The sequence below is a fragment of the Carcharhinus amblyrhynchos genome, chromosome 8 (genome assembly GCF_965287045.1).
Source record: "Carcharhinus amblyrhynchos chromosome 8, sCarAmb.v2.hapA, whole genome shotgun sequence".
Taxonomy (NCBI): domain Eukaryota; kingdom Metazoa; phylum Chordata; class Chondrichthyes; order Carcharhiniformes; family Carcharhinidae; genus Carcharhinus; species Carcharhinus amblyrhynchos.
This window is the reverse complement of record NC_137331.1, coordinates 56,800,073-56,819,946: the sequence shown is the minus strand read 5'-3', so window position 1 is coordinate 56,819,946 and position 19,874 is coordinate 56,800,073. Positions and strand designations below refer to the sequence as shown.

At 43.5% G+C, this 19,874-nt stretch overlaps 1 protein-coding gene across 1 annotated transcript in view; it reads left to right on the top strand.

Moving 5' to 3' along the window:
* sulf1 (sulfatase 1) overlaps positions 1–19,874 on the top strand; it is a 416,345-nt gene that overhangs the window by 253,347 nt on the left and 143,124 nt on the right. Inside the window, exon 6 of the mRNA XM_080194115.1 lies at positions 16,713–16,952. Coding sequence (XP_080050241.1) covers positions 16,713–16,952 — 240 coding nt within the window. The remainder of the gene's footprint in view (positions 1–16,712; positions 16,953–19,874) is intronic.

Genomic DNA, 19,874 nt, shown 5'->3' with positions numbered 1-19,874 from the left:
TTCATTTTGATCGGACAAACTTGAATGCAGATACAGAGTTAACAGGAATGTGGAGGAACAGAGAGATCTTGGGGTTCATATCCACAGATCTCTGAAGCTTGCTACTCAAATGGATAGAGCCGTGAAGCAGGCTTACAGTATGTTAGTGTTTATTAACAGGGAGTTTGAGTTTAAGAGCCATGGAATTATGCTGCAACTATACAGGACCTTGGTGAGACCACATTTGGAATATTGTGTGCAGTTCTGGTCACCTCACTGTAAGAAGGATGTGGAAGCATTGGAGAGAGTGCAGAGGAGATTTACCAGGATGCTGCCTGGTTTGGAGGGTAAGTCTTGTGAGGAAAGGTTGAGGGAGCTGGGGCTTTTCTCTTTAGAGCAGAGGAGGATGAGAGGCGACTTGATAGAGGTTTATAAGATGATGAGAGGGATGGATAGAGTGGATGTGCAGAGACTATTTCCTTGGGTGGATGTAGCTATTACAAGAGGGCATAATTAAAAGGTTCATGGTGGGAGATATAGGAAGGATGTCCCAGGTAGATTCTTTACTCAGAGAGTGGTTGGGGTGTGGAATGCACTGCCTGCTGTGATAGTGGAGTCGGATGCTTTAGGAACTTTCAAGCGGTTATTGGATAAGCATATGGAGCACACCAGAATGATAGGGAGTGGGATAGCTTGATCCTTGTTTGAACATAGCCCGGCACAACATTGAGGGCCAAAGGGCCTATACTGTGCTGTACTGTTCTATGTTCTATAACCTTGCATGGAACGGGAATGGGGTCACATGGATGGGGCATGGGGAATGTGTAAGGGTTCAAGGAGTATGAGGAGTGCCTGTTTTCATTTTAACTGAGACAAAATCTCAGTTGGCCTTTCTAAAAGCTCAACTCTGATCTCTTTCCGGTCAGCTGTCCTGGTTGTTGCCCATGCCTACTCCCTTCCCATCAATGAAGATTCTGCCTTTGGCTGGAGTAGCTCCCCCAAGGTAGTTGATCGACACTGGGAATTTTCCCAATCTGCCTCAAGGATGAAACTGTAGGCGAACATCTCTTGTAGGAACCGAGGTAGCCTGAAAATATTCCAACGAAGCTCGGACAAAAAGACATCCAGTCTTGAAACATTGGCTCTATTCTCTCTCCACAGATAAAGTGAGCCTTGCTGAGATTTTCCAGTACTTTTTGCTTTTGTTCCAATGAAGCTGTTGTGTCAAGAGAACACTACTGCTAGTTCCAAGCTCACTGGGTCTCAGAACAGTGATTGTCAAGCTGGGCTCTGGGAACTCAGAGGGATTTCTGAAAATTCTATGCGCCAAGGTTACCAAGAAACATTTTGAAAAATAGCATTTTAAAAGTTGGACGATACTGACTGTAGTAATCCAAACATTTTTAATCATTCAGAATACTAACTAAAAAACTGAAACAGCATAGGTACAGATCTGTTATGCTTTAACATATGGGCTGGCTAACAATTTAATTGGCTTACTTTTCTGTAGCATGCTTTTGCACATAGACCTCCTGACCTGTCAATTCTTAATTTGCAATCCTAGCCTGAACCCATTTCCGATCTTATTATCGACATTAGTCAGAGTGCATTGTCAATACGTTATCTTCATGTAATATATTGTAAATGTTTTCAAAGCCAACATTACTAATATTCATCAATCCTGGATCTCCGTCCTAAATATTTGAATCTTCAACCTACATTTTCTTTATTTGATTTGATTTACTATTGTCCGATGCATTAACATACAGTGAAAAGTATTATTTCTTGTACGCCATACAGACAAAGCATACCATTCATAGAGAAGGAAAGGAGAGAGTGCAGAATGTAGTGCTACAGTCATAGCTAGGGTGTAGAGAAAGATCAACTTAATGCAAGGTTAGTCCATTCAAAAGTCTGACAACAGCAGGGAACAAGCTGATCTTGAGTCAGTAGGTACATGATCTCAGACTTTTGGAAGAGAGAATGTCTGAGGTGCGCGGGGTCCTTAATTATGCTGGCTGCTTTGTCGAGGCAGCGAAGGGTAGACAGAGTCAATGGACAGGAGGCTGGTTTGTGTGATAGATTGGGCTACATTTGTGAACTTTTATAGCTCCTTTGGTCTTGGACAGAGCAGGAGCCATCCCAAGCTGTGATACAACCAGAAAGAATGCTTTCTATGGTGTATCTGTGAAACTTGGTGAGAGTCGTGGCTGACATGTCAAATTTCCTTAGTCTTCTGAGAGAATAGAGGCATACATAGTGAAAAAAAAGCAAACATTAGTTATAATATAGACCATCAGGGTCTGCGGGAAAGCCCTTTATTGCAGCTGTACAGGGCACTGGTGAGGCCGCAGCTGGAGTACTGTGTGCAGTTTTGGTCGCCGCACTTACGCAAGGATATTTTGGCCTTGGAAGGAGTGCAGAGGAGGTTTACTAGGCTGATACCAGAGTTGAGGGGGTTGAACTATGAGGAGAGGCTGAATAAACTAAGCTTGTACTCGTTAGAGTTTAGAAGAATGAGGGGAGATCTCATTGAGACATATAAGATGATGAATGGGATGGATAGGATAGAGGTGGAGAGACTCTTCCCGCTCAGAAAGGACTGTAGGACTAGAGGGCACAGCCTCAAGATAAGGGGGGGACAGTTTAGAACGGAGTTGAGGAGGAACTTCTTCACTCAAAGGGTGGTGAATCTCTGGAATTCTTTGCCCATTGAAGTGGTGGAGGCTGCCTCGCTAAATATATTTAAGACGCAGGTAGATAGGTTTGTGATAGGCAAGGGGATTAAGGGTTATGGGGAGAAAGCGGGAAAGTGGAACTGAGCCACGACAGATCAGCCATGATCTTATTGAATGGCGGGGCAGGCTCAAAGGGCTAGATGGCCTACTCCTGCTCCTATTTCTTATGTTCTTATGTTCTTATTACACATACAGACAAGAATCTTTCTAGTTAAAAGCATATGCACATGAAAATTTTTACAGAAGTAGCACTTGGGTTAACCGTAGTGTGGAGTTGATGTGTGTGAAACTCGGTAGTTCATTTGACAGCATTCTTTTGTCAGCTATAGTACAAGACATTCCACAGAAGCATATATATATAATGGATCCCAAAATAGAAAAGGGAAGGCTCAAAACCACACATAAGAGCTGGTTAAATTCTAGGTTCTGGTAGCTCACCTAAAAGGGTAGTTCAAAGATTCTGCAACCTGCAGTTCCAAGCTGTGTATGTTATAACAGACTTCACATACTTGGTGAAACAGCAGGAAATTTAGGACAGGCAGCCCCAGCTGAACATTTCACATGATTGAGCACAGTAAAGTCATACATACCTTGTGGGTAACTTCACATAATGCAGCATGCTTACTTCCTTTGCAGATTGGGTCACAATTTATTGTATAGGTCAAAAGCTACAGAGCAATGGCTATAACTTTTTAAATGGAACTTGTATCTGTGATTTACTGTTATCATTACAGCATTCTGCTGTCGCAAACTCATTAAAAAAATTGTCATTGTTTTATGAGTGGCGATTCAATGGCCATTTTCAAACATAGTATGAAAGTAAATTTGTCTGATTATATAGTAAATAAGAATGAGAAATTGTAATTGCTTACAATTGCATAATTAATTGCCAGTAACATCTGGTAATAACATACTTTTGTTCTGTTTTAACATAAACTCAGAAAAAGATGCCAAACCACATTGTAAATGTTTTATTGCAACAGATATAATGTGGTTGCAAGAACTACTGCTGCCTGGAAATGACCCATTTAAAGCCCATAAACAAGAAAAGCTGGGAATATATTGTACGTCAGTCAGCATCTGCAAAGACAAAAGACAAATGAACAGTTTCCAGTTTAACTCTTTGGGAATTACCAGAATTTCCTCTTTGTGTTTAGATAACCAATACAATTCTTCCATTGCATGGCTGCTGAGATCTTGCATAATTTATAAACAAAGATTTACCAGACTGTATTGACCTCATTTCTTGTGTTTCTTGATTTCCACATAGATCCCAATCTCATAGATCAAAATCCAGTATTGGCCATATAGCTATCCTAACATCTGCTGCTCCTTTTGTGCTCCTTCAGAATTTTGAGGCTGCTTCATTAGTTAGGGCCCATGCTTGTGTTCTTGTGGCCACTGCAGCACATTTTCCAACAGCAGCACGAACAATTCAATTGTATGTGCTGACAACCTCTGATCAGTTTATATACAATTTGTTCCTTACAGCACACTCAACAGAAAAGTTGGATTCTTCAACAGCAGTGAAAATGCCACTGTGTGCTTTCTGTCAGCAGGGAAAGGCTGCAGTTGTTCAAATCCGCTTGCTGCAGCAAATATTGCTGCTCCTTATAATTATAGTCATTATTTTTGGATAGCTTTTTGTTCCATCTATTTTAACAAAAAAAAACTTAACAGAGGCTGGGTTTAAAATAGCAGGAATAATTTGTTACTGTGTAGCAGCAGCCTCAATAATGAGGTAATTAATCTCTCAACAATTTCTCATTTATATCTGTCATCCTAACCTGGTTTCTGTTGAGTTCTTTGCTGATATAAACAGACAGGACTTCTGAAAATGTAGGTACATTGGCATGAATGATTAAGAAATAAATTGACCAAGCACAGACTCTCCTTTTACAACACACACAATTTTCCTTCATTAGGAGTCAGCAGAGGGTTAACAAAGCAGCAGTGCTGTTAAGTCCATTATCGCACTCACAATTTTCCCCTTGCACTGGTGGATCTACCTTTTAAAAGTCTCTTCAAAATGTACCTTTTTAATCTCCTCATTTTCCCTTAGCTCCCTTTCAGTGTCTGGAGTGTCCTGTCCCACCCTCAGGTGCTTCATTACTTTAAAGACGTTGGGCAGAATGTGTCAGAGTCTGACTGAAACCCGACATCTTTCTCTCCAGAGAAACAGCAGGTTTCCTCTTCCCCCCTCCCCCTTCCCCCTCCCCCCCTCCCCCTCCCGCTCCCCCCTCCCCCTCCCCCCTCCCCCCTCCCCCTCCCCCCTCCCCCTCCCCCCCCACTCCCTCCTCCCAACTCTGGTCTCAGGGACTCTTTCCCCCTCCCCCTATAATTAGAGCCAGCATCTCTCTTCGTTCCCCCCCACTTCTCCCTGAACATTGTTGATATCTATTTCCCTCTCTGACCAATAGTGAAAACCTACATCCTGCAAACATCGCTAGCATCAGCATTTCACCCCCCCCATCCCCTGCCAAATCAGTTAATGCCAGCATCACCCCCTTCCCCAAACAGCCATCACTGGCAAGCACATCTCCCATGTCCAATCCATCCCCTCCTCCACCATCACAAATGAATGAGTTCTCCCGCCACAAGGCTCCCACTGGGATTTGCCCCAGGCCCTGCCCTGGCATGATGCTAACCTGCCAGTGGGCAGTGCAAGGGCACTGCTTGGCCATGTCCCTCTGCCCCAGGGCTATACTTGCCTTGACACCTCAAGTGGGGTCCCCACAACAGGTTCATGTCTGGTGGAACCTGTTGTAAACTTTGCCAACTTAATGTCATGTTGGTGAGGTACGAAAACGTGCCTGGGGGAAGGTCTTTAATTGTATTTAAATTTATTAAAATATATTAAAATCAGGTTCACCCATTATGGATGTGAAGTTGATTCCCTCTAATCTCAGGGAAGATTAGAGATCAATTCCCGGTTTCACCATTCAGGCTCAAGATCGTTCCACTATCCAAGTGTAAGTTTCTAATAATCAGCTTTGCTGAGTACTGTTGCAATGCAAGGATAAAGGTGTCCGATATTTTTCCCAAATATTTTGTCTGTTTCCAATTCTCCTGGAAACATTAACCCCTCTTGCTGGACTAATTTTTCTGCTCTCTAAGTCAGGGACAGTGAGCTTAGTTGTAGCTTTCTGCCTGTCAGTTTGACTTGGATCTAAGTCAGTGTATACCGAAGATTAAATGTGAGACATTTCAAGCCTGTGTGGCTCACCTGTCCAGAGGACAACAATTGGAGCTTGTGACTGATTCGTGTAGAAATAAGAGAGTCTGCCAAGATAAAGAAAAGACTTCATCACTCCATCAGTGATTGAGATCAACTTTTCTCCTTAGGTAAGATTGACAATGAATGTTCATAGGCTTCTAGCTACAGCGAGTATAGAAATAAAGTCCAACCATGCCCTTGCCTGACCTTCACACGCTATAGTTCCAACAATAGCAATAGTACAGGACCATAATGGTTATGTTACTGGATGGATAATCCAGAGACCTAAATTAATGACCGGGATTTCAAATCGCAGAAATGCAGCTGGGGGAAGTCAAATTCAGTAAATTAAATACATCTGGAATTAAACAGCTGATGTAAGTAATAGTGACTGTAAACTACTGGGTTGATCTGGCTCACTTATTTCCTTTAGAGAAGGAAATCTGCCTCCTTACCCTGCCTGGCCAATATTTTGCCCTTAATTCTTAATAGTTTTCTGAAATGGCTTAGCCACTTGGAAGACACAGAGTAGCAAGCACATAAAGCATACTCTGAGCCAGCGACTTCAATGACCATTACCAAGAATAGTTCAGTAGCAACACTACCGACTGAGCCTTGAAAAAGGTCTAGCTGCCAGACTAGGCCTGCAGTAGTTGCTGAACCAACATGAAAGAAGAAAACTACCGCCTTGTCCTCATCAATTTTCCTGTTGCAGGTACAAATATCCATGAGAGTAGTGATAGCAGGTAACCACTGCACAGTACTCATCAAGCCTCTACCACCTGAATTAACAAAGGCAGCCAGCATAAGGGAAGATCGCCACCTGCAACCTTCCCTTCGAGTAGCATGCCAGACTAACTTGAACATGGCTTGCCATTCGTCTATCAATGGTCAGCCAAAATCTTCGAACTCTCTCTCAAATAGCACAGTGTGAACCCCTATACCATAGACCCTGCTACAGTGGTTCACAAAGTGGTCTAACTTCTCAAAGGAAATTATGAGTGGCCACTAAATGCAGGAATTGCCAGTGATACCTGCATCCCATCAATAAACAAAAATATATAAGTCACCTAATTGGGGAACTATAAATGACTTTTCCCTTCCTAGTCCAAGGCATGGGACCAATTATAGTGTTCCTCTTATGATTCAGTTATGCTAGCATAGACAAGAAACTGGAATCTTCATGTAGAGTAGCTCCATTACACACTGCCTTTATTAATTGAGCCAATAGCAGAGCCTTAGTCTCGCCTCTAAACCTATCCTCCCCTGCAGCATCAAAGTTAAAACTACAACTGTTATTGGCAGTGCCAGCTCAAACCTGATGGAAACTCCTATGATTTGTTCTATTTAGATTAGACGTAGTCTACACACACATTTACCTGTGAACAGATGTTCAAAGTAAAGTTCTGTGAATGTTTCTTTATAACTTGAAACCGTAAGCTGTAGAATAGTTATTTGCCTCTCTGCCTTCTGAACCTTCTCCAATACATCAGTTGGTAACCAAAACTATGCAGTGTTTTCTAAAATGACCTCACCATTAATACAAAGCAGGAATGGGTTATTACATAATCTTGCATTTAATCCACATTAAATGCACTTCTTAACATTGTTTTTTTTAGCCTAAATCGGCTCGAAATCTGAAAACTTCTGATCTGTCTGTCATTAACAGCAAATTTCCCAACATTGTACCAAATACTTCCTTCCAAATCATATACAATATGAATTGCAAGTGAATCATAGAATTATTGAATGCATAAGAAGGCCATCTGGCCCATTGAGTCTGCACCAACAACAGTCCCACCCAGGCCCTATCCTTATAACCTTATGTATTTACACTGCTAATCCCTCTGACACTAAAGGGCAATTTAGCATGGCCAGTCAACCTCACCTGCATATCTGTCATTTCTGCTAACTGTGTTGCAGGCACTGTGTTCTTTCCATGAGGACCTTTAGCATATGAGGAGAGTGCGGGAATATGGTGCTGAGAGACAGTATCAGCCATAATCATGGCAGAACAAGTTCGAAGGGCCTAACGGCCCCTACTCCAACTCCTGCTTCCTATGTTTTCTCTCTGTTTGTTTAATATTCATAATCATGTTTTTCATTACCACTATTTAATTGATCTCAAGTTTCCAGCTTTACGCTTTGGAGTTCATCAGCATACATGCAGCAGAGTTCCATCAAGAAATGCCTTATTTATTCCAAAGGGACTGAATACACAATGATTACAGTTGCAAGCTAGATGCAAATCAGATTTTTTTCCTCAAATTTGTTTTCATGCAATGTATAGCAGATCATAACTGCAGATGCAGTTTAGCTCCTGTCCTATTTGTACTATTTATCTCAGTTTATCTGCATTGAATTGTCGAAATATCTTGTCCTGGGATTATCCTGTGCAAGTGTTATCATTGGCAGCTATATTGGACATTGTAAGAAGTCTCACAACACCAGCTTGAAGTCCAACAGGTTTATTTGGAATCACGAGCTTTTGGAGCGTTGCTCCTTCATCAGGTATGTGGCAGTGCTCCAAAAGCTCATGATTCCAAATAAACATATTGGCCTTCAAGCTGGTGTTGTGAAACTTATTACTGTGCCTACCCCAGTCCAACACTGGCATATTGGACATCAGTTTGGAGGTAAAGGTGCGCCATTTTGAGCCATTATATTTCAAGTTTGGATTTCTGAGGCAGGCAAGGAATTCTTTGCAATGCCTCAAAGCTACGTCTGACTGCTGCAAGCAAACGTGCTTCTTATATGTGTTTATACCAGCATTAGCAATTCAAAAGACACTTATACATGGAAGCATTTTCTGTAGAGTGTTAATAGAGCTTTCATGCTGGTAGACTCTTCTCAGTGTAAATGGGCCTATAGTCACAAATAAAAGCCTGCAAAAGGTTTGAGTAGCCTGGGAAAAAAATGAATAAATTGCCTTTGCGATTAGTTTGGACTGTCTGCCTATGCAGATGGTAAAACAGTCTGAAGTTGCTGCTGAAATCTGAATGTCTTTCAAATTTACACAGAACCATGGGTGACTCTGAAAGGACTAGGTTTACTTTTCACATCATTCTTTCTTATTATGTTAAAGTAAAGATTCCCAGAGTGACTGTGTGTTATTCATAAAGAAATGCCACACACAACGAACGAGCCAAGGTTGCAAGCTCATGTTTTACAATGAATCTAAATTCAAAGGGGTTACTTTGTGTTAGTGGAACTGCATATCGAACGAATGATTTCCTATGTTTGCTATTTCTGGCACAATTGTAAAAGTAATTGGAGGAGATCTTTCCCAATTGGAGAACAACAACATGCAAAACACAAACTTGTACCAAGTTTTTAAAAAATGTTTTACAGAGACTGTTTTATATTAAATGAAGCATAATATTTGTAGTTACTTCACAGGATGATTTTGGGTCAGGAGAGTTTACTGGCATCAGCTACATAGACAAAATGTGCATCAGAATTCTCCCTGCTGTCCATCCATTCAGTAAAACAGATTTACTGTGAAATCCGATAAGGCCTGCGAATGAGCACAAGAACTGTGATGCTTGATTAAACTGCAGCAGTTCATTCCGATGCAGGCAGGACACAAACTTTGTGCTGCTTCTGATTACTATGGCCATAATGTGCAATCACACTGAAGTGACTGGACAGCTGAGTGGAGGTGGGGGTACAAAATTGTGAGAGGCTAAGACCACTTAAAGATAACCTATACTACTTAAAGCCAGCCTGAACTTTGTAAAGCAGAGATACAGATTGACTGGAGTAGGAGCTGCTACTATCTAGGGAAGAAGAACATTGAAAAGGGGGAACAATGTGACAGAGAACATGCATCAAGTCTCTCCAAAACAACAGCTGGTGTAGGAAGTGAAAAAAAGGAGCACGATCAGGCGGAACTTTACGGCCTCAGTTGCCCCAAAACCGTAAAAGCTTACCCGAGGTCAACGAACCTTCCCATTGTCTGCTCCTCGCCTGCTCCAATTCCTGTGGCGGGCAGAGCGATAAAATTCTGGCCATCGTCTGTCCACAGGGAACTACGAAGTCCTTCAGACAGACGTTGCAAAGGCAATGTGAGGAGACAACCAGGCATTGTACTTGATGCCAATAGTGTCATCCCAAGGACCTGAATGTAGTGCCAGATAACTTTCAACAGCCTTGTATGTGTGGAAGCGTTGAAGTTGCTGATGCTTAGTCTTGTCTCTCACATGCCAAAGTGCCTTCTGATTTACAAGCTGTACATGCTGCAACTGTGTCCCTCTTGCTTCCTCATCCTCCCTTCTTTTCTTTTCCCGGCTCTGATGGAAGACTGAAGAGAAATGACAGTGAAATGTTAACTGTGGGTAGGATTTTCCAGCCCTTCCTGCCTGTGGGATCTTCCACTCCCCTGCTGTGGGTTCCCCAGCGTTGGAGTAAAAGAGCCATGCAAATTGCCATTGTCTTCGGTGGGACCGGAAAATCCCGCCAGTGGCGAGCTGCCTGTGCCAGGAAAACTCACGCAGGGAGGGGGCTGGAAAATTGCAGCCTCTTTTTCTCTCCCTGCAGATGCTGCCTAACCTTCTGAGTGTTTCCATCATTTGCTGTTTTATTTGGGATTTCCAGTATCTGTAGTGTATTATGCTTCTGAGGCTGTACGTCTACAGTGAAACACATATCTCACACACTGAGGATGTGAAAGGGCTTTCCTGAAAACAAGAGTTAATGTGTCATCCTGCTGGGAGCCCAATGCCCTCGTCAAGCACTGAATCTTTATCTGTGTTTCCTCAGCTCATTCTCCCTGTTATACAGCAAGACAAGGAGGATAGAAACCACAGCGCCTGTGATTGGGAGCAAATGGTCTGTCCAGTGTCCTTAATGTGAGAATCACAGGCCTTTGTTACAAACCACCCAATCCCTGCAGACATAGAACCATTGAATCCCTACAGTACAGAAGGCTATTCGGCCTATTGAGTCTGCGCCTACTGTCCAACAGAGCACCTTATTCAGTCCCACCTCCCCCGCCCTATCCCCGTAACCTCACGTACTTAGCCCGCTAATTCCTCTGACCTACACATCCTGAGACACTATGGGGAAACTTAGCATGGCCAATCTACCTAACCTAACTAACCAACCCCTCACCTAACGAATGGCACGGTGGCACAGTTAGTACTGCTGCCTCACAGCGCCAGGGACCCGGGTTCAATTCCAGCCTTGTGTCAATATCTGTGTGGAGTTCGCACATTCTCCCCATGCCTGTGTGGATTTCTTCTGGGTGCTCCAGTTTCTTCCCACATTCCAGAGATGTGCAGGTTAGATTGATTAGCAATGCTAACTCAATAAGTTAGACATGGCACAAATCAATCCCAGTCTCCTGGATTGCCTGGATCCACTACAGTTCACTAACCACTGCAGCAGATCCACAGCATATGCTACAGGAACACCTAGATAACAAAGACACCTATGTCAGACTCTTATTTATAGACTACAGCCCAGCCTTCAACACCATTATTCCTCTGAAACTCATCTCCAAACTCCGTGGCCTGGACCTTGACTCCTTCCTCTGCAACTGTATCCCGAACTTCCAAACGCACAGCTTGTAATCAGTAAGGCTAGACAACAACATCTCCTCCACAATCTCCTCCACATTGGTGCCCCACAAGCTTGTATCCACACTCCCTTACTATACTCCTAATATACCTTTGACTGTGTGGCTCCAACTTGATTTTCAAGTTTGCTGATGTCACCACCATAGTGGGTCAGATCACAGACAGACTACAAGAGAGAGAGAATCTGGTGAACTAATGCGATGAAATATTCTCTTCCTCAATGTCAACAAAACGAAGACGATAGTAATCAACTTCAGGAAGTGTAGTGAGGGACATGCTCCTGTCTACATCAATGGGGAAGAGATAGAAATTGTTGAGAGCTTGAAATTTTTAAATGCCCAGTTCACCAACAACTTGTCCTGATCCCTCCAAACTGATGCTATAGTTAAGAAAGCCCACCAACACCTCTACCTTCTCAGAAGATTATGGAAATTTGGCATCTCCACTACAACTCCCATCAATTTTACAGATACACCATAGAAAGCATTTTTTCTGATTGTATCGCAGCTTGATCTGGCTCCTGCTCTGTCCAAGACCACAAGAAACTGCAGAAGGTTATGAATGAAGCCCAACCCGTCACTCAAACCAGCTTCCCATCCATTGACATTGTGTAAATTTCTCGCTGCCTCGGCAAAGCAACTAACATAATTAAGGAACCCCCACGCACCCGGACATACTCTCTTACACCTTCCCCCATCAGGAAAAAGATACAAAAGTCTGAGGACACATACCAACCAACTCAAAAACAACTTCTTCCCTGCTGCCGTCAGATCTTTGAATGTACACCTATCTTGCATTAAATTGATCTTTCTCTGTACCCGAGCTATGACTGTAATACGACATTCTGCACTCTCTTGTTTCCTTCTCTATGTACGGTATGTTTTATCTGTTTAGTGTGCAAGAAACAATACTTTTCACTGTATGCTAATATTTGCAACAATAATGAATCAAATCAAAAATTTGCCCCTTAGTATTAGGGTTCTAGGAGGGTAAATGTACTGGCTACGGGGATAGGGCCTGAGTTTGATTGTTGCTTCAGTGGCTGAATGGCCTCCTTCAGAACTGTAGGGATTCTATGAAGCCTGCACATCAACTTTAAGTAGCAGTCCAAATGCACAAGCACTTCCCCATTTGAACTCAGTGCTGTAAAAAAAATCAACAACTAATCTGAAAGCAATTGAAGATTCTGTTAAGTAGCACTGATGATGGTACTGAATGTGTAATCAGCTGTGGGAGGTTGAGCCAGGATATTAGCTACACATTGAGGTTGAAAGTGGCACTACTAAATTCAAATCAGCACTATACATGGATTGATGTAAGAATTTGCCAACTTGACATGTTTCTGACACACACACCAAGTGCCTGCACTAATGACCTACCCAAAGTAGCATCTAATGCAGCTCATTCCCAGGTCGTAATTTTAACTCCAAACATAGCATCAAAGTTCCACTGGTGGGTTCTATGGCAGGTATGGGGGCAAATATGGCAGGAGGCCTAGAAATTGGTTTCACACTGGCATGAATTTTCCCATTGTGGTAAGTCAAAAAACCCACCAGAGGCTGGCAGGAACCTCATTTGCATCCTGTTAATGAGATGCAGATGAAGGCCCAATCGGCATCTTCTCTCCGCCACGCCCACACGATGCAGCTTTTGGGGGGTGGGGGATCCCCATACAGCGACCTCCGAGCTCCCAACATCTTCCATGGTCTTTGCTGAATTATCCTACATGTTCCGGAAAGTCAGTCTCCTCACCAATTGCAGATAGATATCCCTCTAAGACGGGGGTGAGTGAGGGTCGGAAAGTCTCATAGTTGGGGATTGGGAATGAAGATATTGGGAAGGTGAAGCTGGGAGGGAGGGGTCGAACACTTCGGGGCAGGTGAAGACATTGGTGGGGGGGTTGAGGCTTGTGGGGGGAGGCTGGGAGATGGGGAGGGAGTACGAAGGTCCAAAGGTATCCAGGTGGAGGGAGAGATGTGGGGGAGAAGGAAGGTGCTGTGCGACAAGGTACCTTTGGGGAGAAGGGACTGAGGGTGGGAGTCTAGAGGAATGAGGAGATCAGGGTGGAAGTGGGTTTCATAGGGGAGGAGGTGTGGAGAAGAGAAAGGGTTGGGGAGGGGTGGGACTGGCCTTAGGGTGTCTAGGTGTGGTGGCAGAGAGAAATAGGACACTGGGGGAAGGTGTAGCAAAAGAGGTAGATGTTAGGGAGGGTGTAAGGAACGGCAAAGACGGAGGAGACGAGGGGGTAAGGGATGATGCCAGACCAAAGGTTGAGTTACACTGAGGATGGATGATGGAGTGAGGGAGGGAGTGTGGTGCACTGGAGGAGTAGGTATTGAGGAAGGAGTGAGGGAAGGATTTGAGAGTGCTGAAAGTGGAGGAGGAATGGACAGGCTTACGGAGGATTCAGGATTACAGGATGTGGGATCGAAGGTGGAGGTTGGATTTAGGGACAATATCAGAGTGGAGGGTGAGGACAGGGTGAGGGAGATGCAGGAGTGGAGGGATAGAAGCGGGTGCTGTAGGTGGAGGAGTGGTTGGAGAATTTAGAGGGAGGGACAATGCTAGAGTAGAGGGAGAGGATGGACCGCAGGAGGATGCATGTGTTGTATGTCAGAAGTGGGCGGAGACACTGGTCAACTGAAAAGGAAGCCATGCAGGTAGCACTGAGAAAGCTTGGGACAGTCAGTGAGTGCGATGGATGAAGTGCATTTGTGCGCGTACACGCGCATGTCAGCAAGGGCTTAGAGACTGAAGGGAGTGACAACCTCAAAGTCCTGAGTGGATGACCCAGGGATATCTAGCTGTTGTTCCTCTCTTTAGGTGCATAAGGGTCCTGGCCTGAGGGGAAAGGGCACCTAGAGGGATGTCCATGTGGCCTGTTTCCACCTCATTGCCAGTGCATGAATTCACCCATGACATTGGAGTGCAGGGCTGCCCATGACTCCACATTCTGTTGGATGAGGGTCTCTATGGTGCCCACCACCCTCCCCATGGAGAATCAACTGTGGACCACTTTAAAGAGCTGGCAGGTGGGCTCCTCCGACTCACGTATTCCCTTGTTTTAATAGCATTCGACAGGTCTGCCTCTGTTTAAACTCTGATTCCGGAGTTCATCATCTGACTGGGGCCTCACAGATGACCCTTCTGCAGGTGTCTCCAAGAGCCAGGGAGCTTGGCTGCATTTGTCCCCTCTTGTTGTGGACACAAGTCCATGCGGTAACCACCAGATTGTGCAGCCTGATCTGACTTATCACTAATACCCGTTGCGGTATGTGCCTTAGCTGGTGGAGGGTGCAAGTGAGTGCTATGATGTCTCTAACAGTAGCTCTTTTCTTCTGCTATCTCCTTGACTGTTAGGCTGTGCTGAGGTTGGGAAAGGGGAAGAGATCCACCCCCTCTGCTTTGTCTGGCCCCGGTTGCTTCCTGGATGCATCTGCAAGTGAGAAGAGACAGTGCGAGTGGCAGCATCGACTGTCTCCAAGACGGAGGCAGAGGCACATTCCACCCAGATCCCAATTCAATTGAAGCATTTTTATCCGGTGGATGGTGAAGGCCAAGCTCCACATTGCCGTTGGCTCTGTCCCATTCGATGCCTTCGAACTGTGACGCCCTTTCCTCATCCTCAGTGAGGGATTTGGGCATAGTGGACACCCACCCCCAGTCTTCTCCCATTCCCTATACCAGAACTTCTCCTGGTCAAAGAAAAGAATGCTGGAGAGGGGTTGCATGTTTCATAGGTTGATCTGCATTTCAGATCATTCCTTATTCCCCGCTTTGTAAGATAGTCCACTTCTGTGTGGCAGGTTATCACTGGAGCGAATAGGGCCGAGGTTGTGGAGCAGCTTCCTCCAGAACGCAGAGAATAACCACATGCGAGGGGAAGGTTCATACGTATATGTGATGTGGAGTCTGCTCTTACCCTCAGTGCCAATGCCAGGTACCCCACTCCCCAACTACCCTGCTCCGTGCAGTGTCCTATGTTTGCTGAAGGGTGAAAAAGGCACTGTGACCAGTCCACTGCAGTGTGAATGGGCTAGATTGGGGCTCTGGGGCAGAGGATGCATTTGCCACTGGTCCCCAGGCCCTGACATTTGGAGTCTGTGTGGATTGTGCAATCGTGGATGGGACATACCATGGCAGAGTGAATGAGGTTGTTCATCCTGTTTTGGTACTGCGTTGCTGATCTTCTCTGCATGCCATGGATGTTAACAGCATTGGCCATCTGCACCCATGCCGGGTTTGTTTCCCTGCTGGGCTCCTTCCTCCCATCTGCCAGGAATAGGATAGCAGCACAGTGGAACTGCTGCCTCACAGCGCCAAGGACCCAAGTTCAATTCCTGGTTTGGGTCACTGTCTGTGCAAAGTCTGCACGTTCTCCCCGTGTGTGCGTGTGTTTCTGCTGGGTGTTCCAGTTTCCTCCTACAGTCTGAAAGATGTGCTGGTTAAGTGCATTAGTCATGCTAGATTCTCCCTCAATGTTCCCGAACAGGCACCGGAGTGTGGCGGCTAGAGAATTTTCACAGTACCTTCATTGCAATGTTAATATAAGGCTACTTGTAATACTAATAAATAAATTTAAACTCCTGCCTCCCCACATGGTCTAGGACAACGCATAACAAGGTGGCACTAAACTTGGGAGCTTGACCCTTGTCTACTCTTCCTGACAGCAAATGTTGCTGACGGTGGAGATGACAGTTCCCTCTTAAATATGGCAGCTGGAATTGACAGCAGGTTACGTGCCATCCAGGCCTGTCCTGCCATTAAAGACCACGTAAAATACCAGTTTGCAAAATTAATGAGGTTGGCCTGGAAGATTTGACATGTTTTCCCAGTGACAGCGGAAAGTACCCATGTCCCTGCCCCCGCCATGGCACTTTGTCTCAAAATCGGACAATTTCTTCCGAAGTAACTGAATTTTCTGCATGTTATCTAGACATTATCTCATTGCTGTTTTGGCTCTGTCTTAATTGGCTGTTGCATTTCCTACTTATAAATGGTGATTACATTTCTAATGTCCTTTGGGAATCCATTTGGGAGGTTGTAAAAACTGCTATGTGAACACGCATCTCTCAATTAGTTTCAAGATTTATATTCATCAGAATCAAATAGATACCGTAATCACCTGAAGATTGCTATAAACTAATTTGTAAGCAGTGGATTTTTTCATTATTCTTACTGACTATTACATTTTTTTAGGTTCTCTGCAGGTGATGAATAAAACCAGAAGGCTTATGGAGCAAGGTGGCGCTCACTTCACCAATGCCTTTGTAACAACTCCAATGTGCTGTCCTTCCCGGTCCTCCATGCTGACAGGAAAATACGTCCATAACCACAATACTTACACAAACAATGAGAACTGCTCCTCACCTTCCTGGCAAGCGACGCACGAAACACGCACATTTGCAGTGTACCTAAACAACACAGGCTACAGAACAGGTTTGTAACATTATCAGTATTCTGCTAGTAGAGAACTTTTGCTTATAAAAATTTTAATATGTAATATTTTTAGTGCTGAAAACAAATATACATGCATCCTGATATATTAGGATGGATAATACATTATGATGTTTTAAAATTACTTTAAAGATGTGGGTTTCAAAGGGAAGATTATGATCTGTCAGATGAGGAAAGATCTATAGTCAAACTGAATTGAAATGTTACAGAACTAGCAAATTCACCGTGACTAATCCCTGTTCAGATATAAGTTTCTGTCCAAGGGGTTCCAGGGAGAGTGGCGCACTGGCAAGAAGCAAAGGGTAATGATTGACATGTATTTTACAACTGGGAGGCTGTTGTCAGTGGAGTTTTGCAGGGCTCAGCACTTGCTCCCTTGCTTTTTGTAGTTTATATTTACGATTTAGATTCAAATGTAGGGGGCTCGATATAGATGTTTTGATACCAACATTGGCTGTGTGGTTGCCAGTGAGGCTGAAAGCTCAGCAAGGTATAGGTATATAGATATATGACTGTAGGAAGATATGGGTCTGGTTTTTGGGCAGAACAGGGAAAAATGGAATTCAATCTGAGATAATGAATATTGGGAGTTGCAAAAAGCCAAACACAGCAGGCCAATTCTCCTGTCCTTCCTGGTGGCCTGAATTTCTGGTTCCACCCCCTCCCCCCTTCCCCACCCTTAATTGGACCCCGATAGTGGCATGGGTGAGGAATGTAAATCACAGTCGATGGTGGGCCACCCCTTAGCAGAGGAATTGAAAACCAGGGAGGATAGATTTAAAATAACCAGTAAAAGAATTGTGGGGGAGGGGAGGAAACATGTTCTCACCCAGTGAGTGACAAACGTGTGAAACCCATGGCTTGAAAGGGTGGTGGAAACAAAATCTGTTACCATTTGTGAGAGACAAGGACTCTGGACCTGGTGAAAGATGGAGGAACTAAGCTGAATAGCTCTTCATTCACTGACATACTCACAATGGGCTGAAAGGCCTTCTCTGTAATCTAAATCTTCTATGGTTTCTATAACTTTTTTCATTTTTTAATTCTCATTGGGGTCATCTAAAATAGAGGATAATTTTTATATTTAGACTTAAAGATTAATCATTTATGCTCCTTTTATATTTGATTAAGATTTTTTTTTAAAAGGGGTTTATATAACCTAATTAGCTATTCCTAACTAGTTGTTATGAAGAATGATACTTGCTCACTTATGATTCCTATTCAATACTTTCTGCTGTTCATGAATTACAACTCATCCAAAACATCACCTCCAATACAAAGTCCTATCATATCAATGGTATCCTGAGCAGAACTATGCAAATTATCTTTGTTCTATGTTGTTAATGTAACTTTAGGTCTTATATAAATGTTCTTACCCTGAGTGATTTTAATCCTTGTATTCATATCAGTCATATGGGTGTATCTGAAAGTCCCTATGTCTTTGGAAGTGTCTATCTTTGCTTTTTTTAATCAAGGTAAGCTTTCAGTAATACACCTGGAAAGATGCACTATGATTCCTGCTTGGTAACTGCTACTTTGACACTGATCTCAGTTATATCCCCACAAGATATCACTTTAATGTTCAAGATTAGTAGAACATCACGCCAGATCTTGTTTTTAGTTGAAGATATCAAGAACGTTTATTAAAGTATACTGAGCAGGTGATTAATCAGACGGTGATGTAATGTAGTCACATATTTGCAGAAGGCAGTTATTTATCTAAATGCTCAGGGAGACAATAAAAATCTCAAGCACAGAAATCCTGCCAGTGCCATTTTGCAACTCAAAGTGAAGCAGCATTGAAATTCTGATTCTGTGTCCTGATATGACCCTTTCTCAAATACCACAGAAGGGTTATTAATATATTGAGACGGGGGCCGCTAGCAGAACAATGAAGAAATCTCTGTATGCTCAAGCAGAATAGCCAAATACAGCAGGTGCTCATAATTAGAACGTTGGCTGGCCCAGCCTTGGATCAAACAACACCATTCAGCTCTTTCTTGATGTGGCCCATTGCAGTCCAGAACAGCACCTGGAGGTACTAGGAGACCTAATAGCGACATATATGACCGAATTCCCAAGTAATCCCAGAAGGCCCCTCGACAGCAGTTGGAATAAGGTTTGCAGATGGGGGAATAACATGGCCACCTCAATCAAAATTGTCCCTCTTGCACTAAAGGAGCTCAGCAAAGTTGTGGTACACCAGGAAGTGCATGGACACCCCCCCCCCCCAATGATATTTAAGATTATAAGGAGGGAAATTAATAGATTGTTTCCCTTTGAATTTGGGATTTAAATGATGGAAAAGCTTTTTATTCAGTAGAACCTGCTGGATAATTTTCATTAAAGAAGGATAATGCATATTCTATTTGGCATGAGATGATGAATCTTGGAAAGAATTCAATGTACAAAAGGAACCAGAAGCATTTCCCCATGAATATTTAATAGCATGGTATTATGACAGCCATTGTACACCACCCAGATTTAGGTGTTGAAGCATCACAGTGGTTGGCATAGAAATGTATTGGTGGCATTAGCTGTAAAGTTAATAGATCTTTGGGATTTATACCAAGAAACATTTACCAGGCAACAATTGAAGTGAAGCAATTAGCATATTGCACAATAGTTAGAGCTCATTTAGCTTGCGCTAACACAGTCGGGGATCTGTGGAGGGCAGCACAAATAAATTAACTTGATAATATACAAAGGAGATTCATTATAAAGGATTATTCACGTTACAGTGGTGTCAGTAAGATTCAGCAAAACTGGATGGGAATTGCTCCAAAAGAAGGAAAAAGAGATCTGTAATATTCTAGTGCACAGATTCTAACCAAGGCTATTAGCAACAACATGAATATGACTAAGCTCTCTATGGAAATAATGGCCTAGAAATTTGAGAATGCC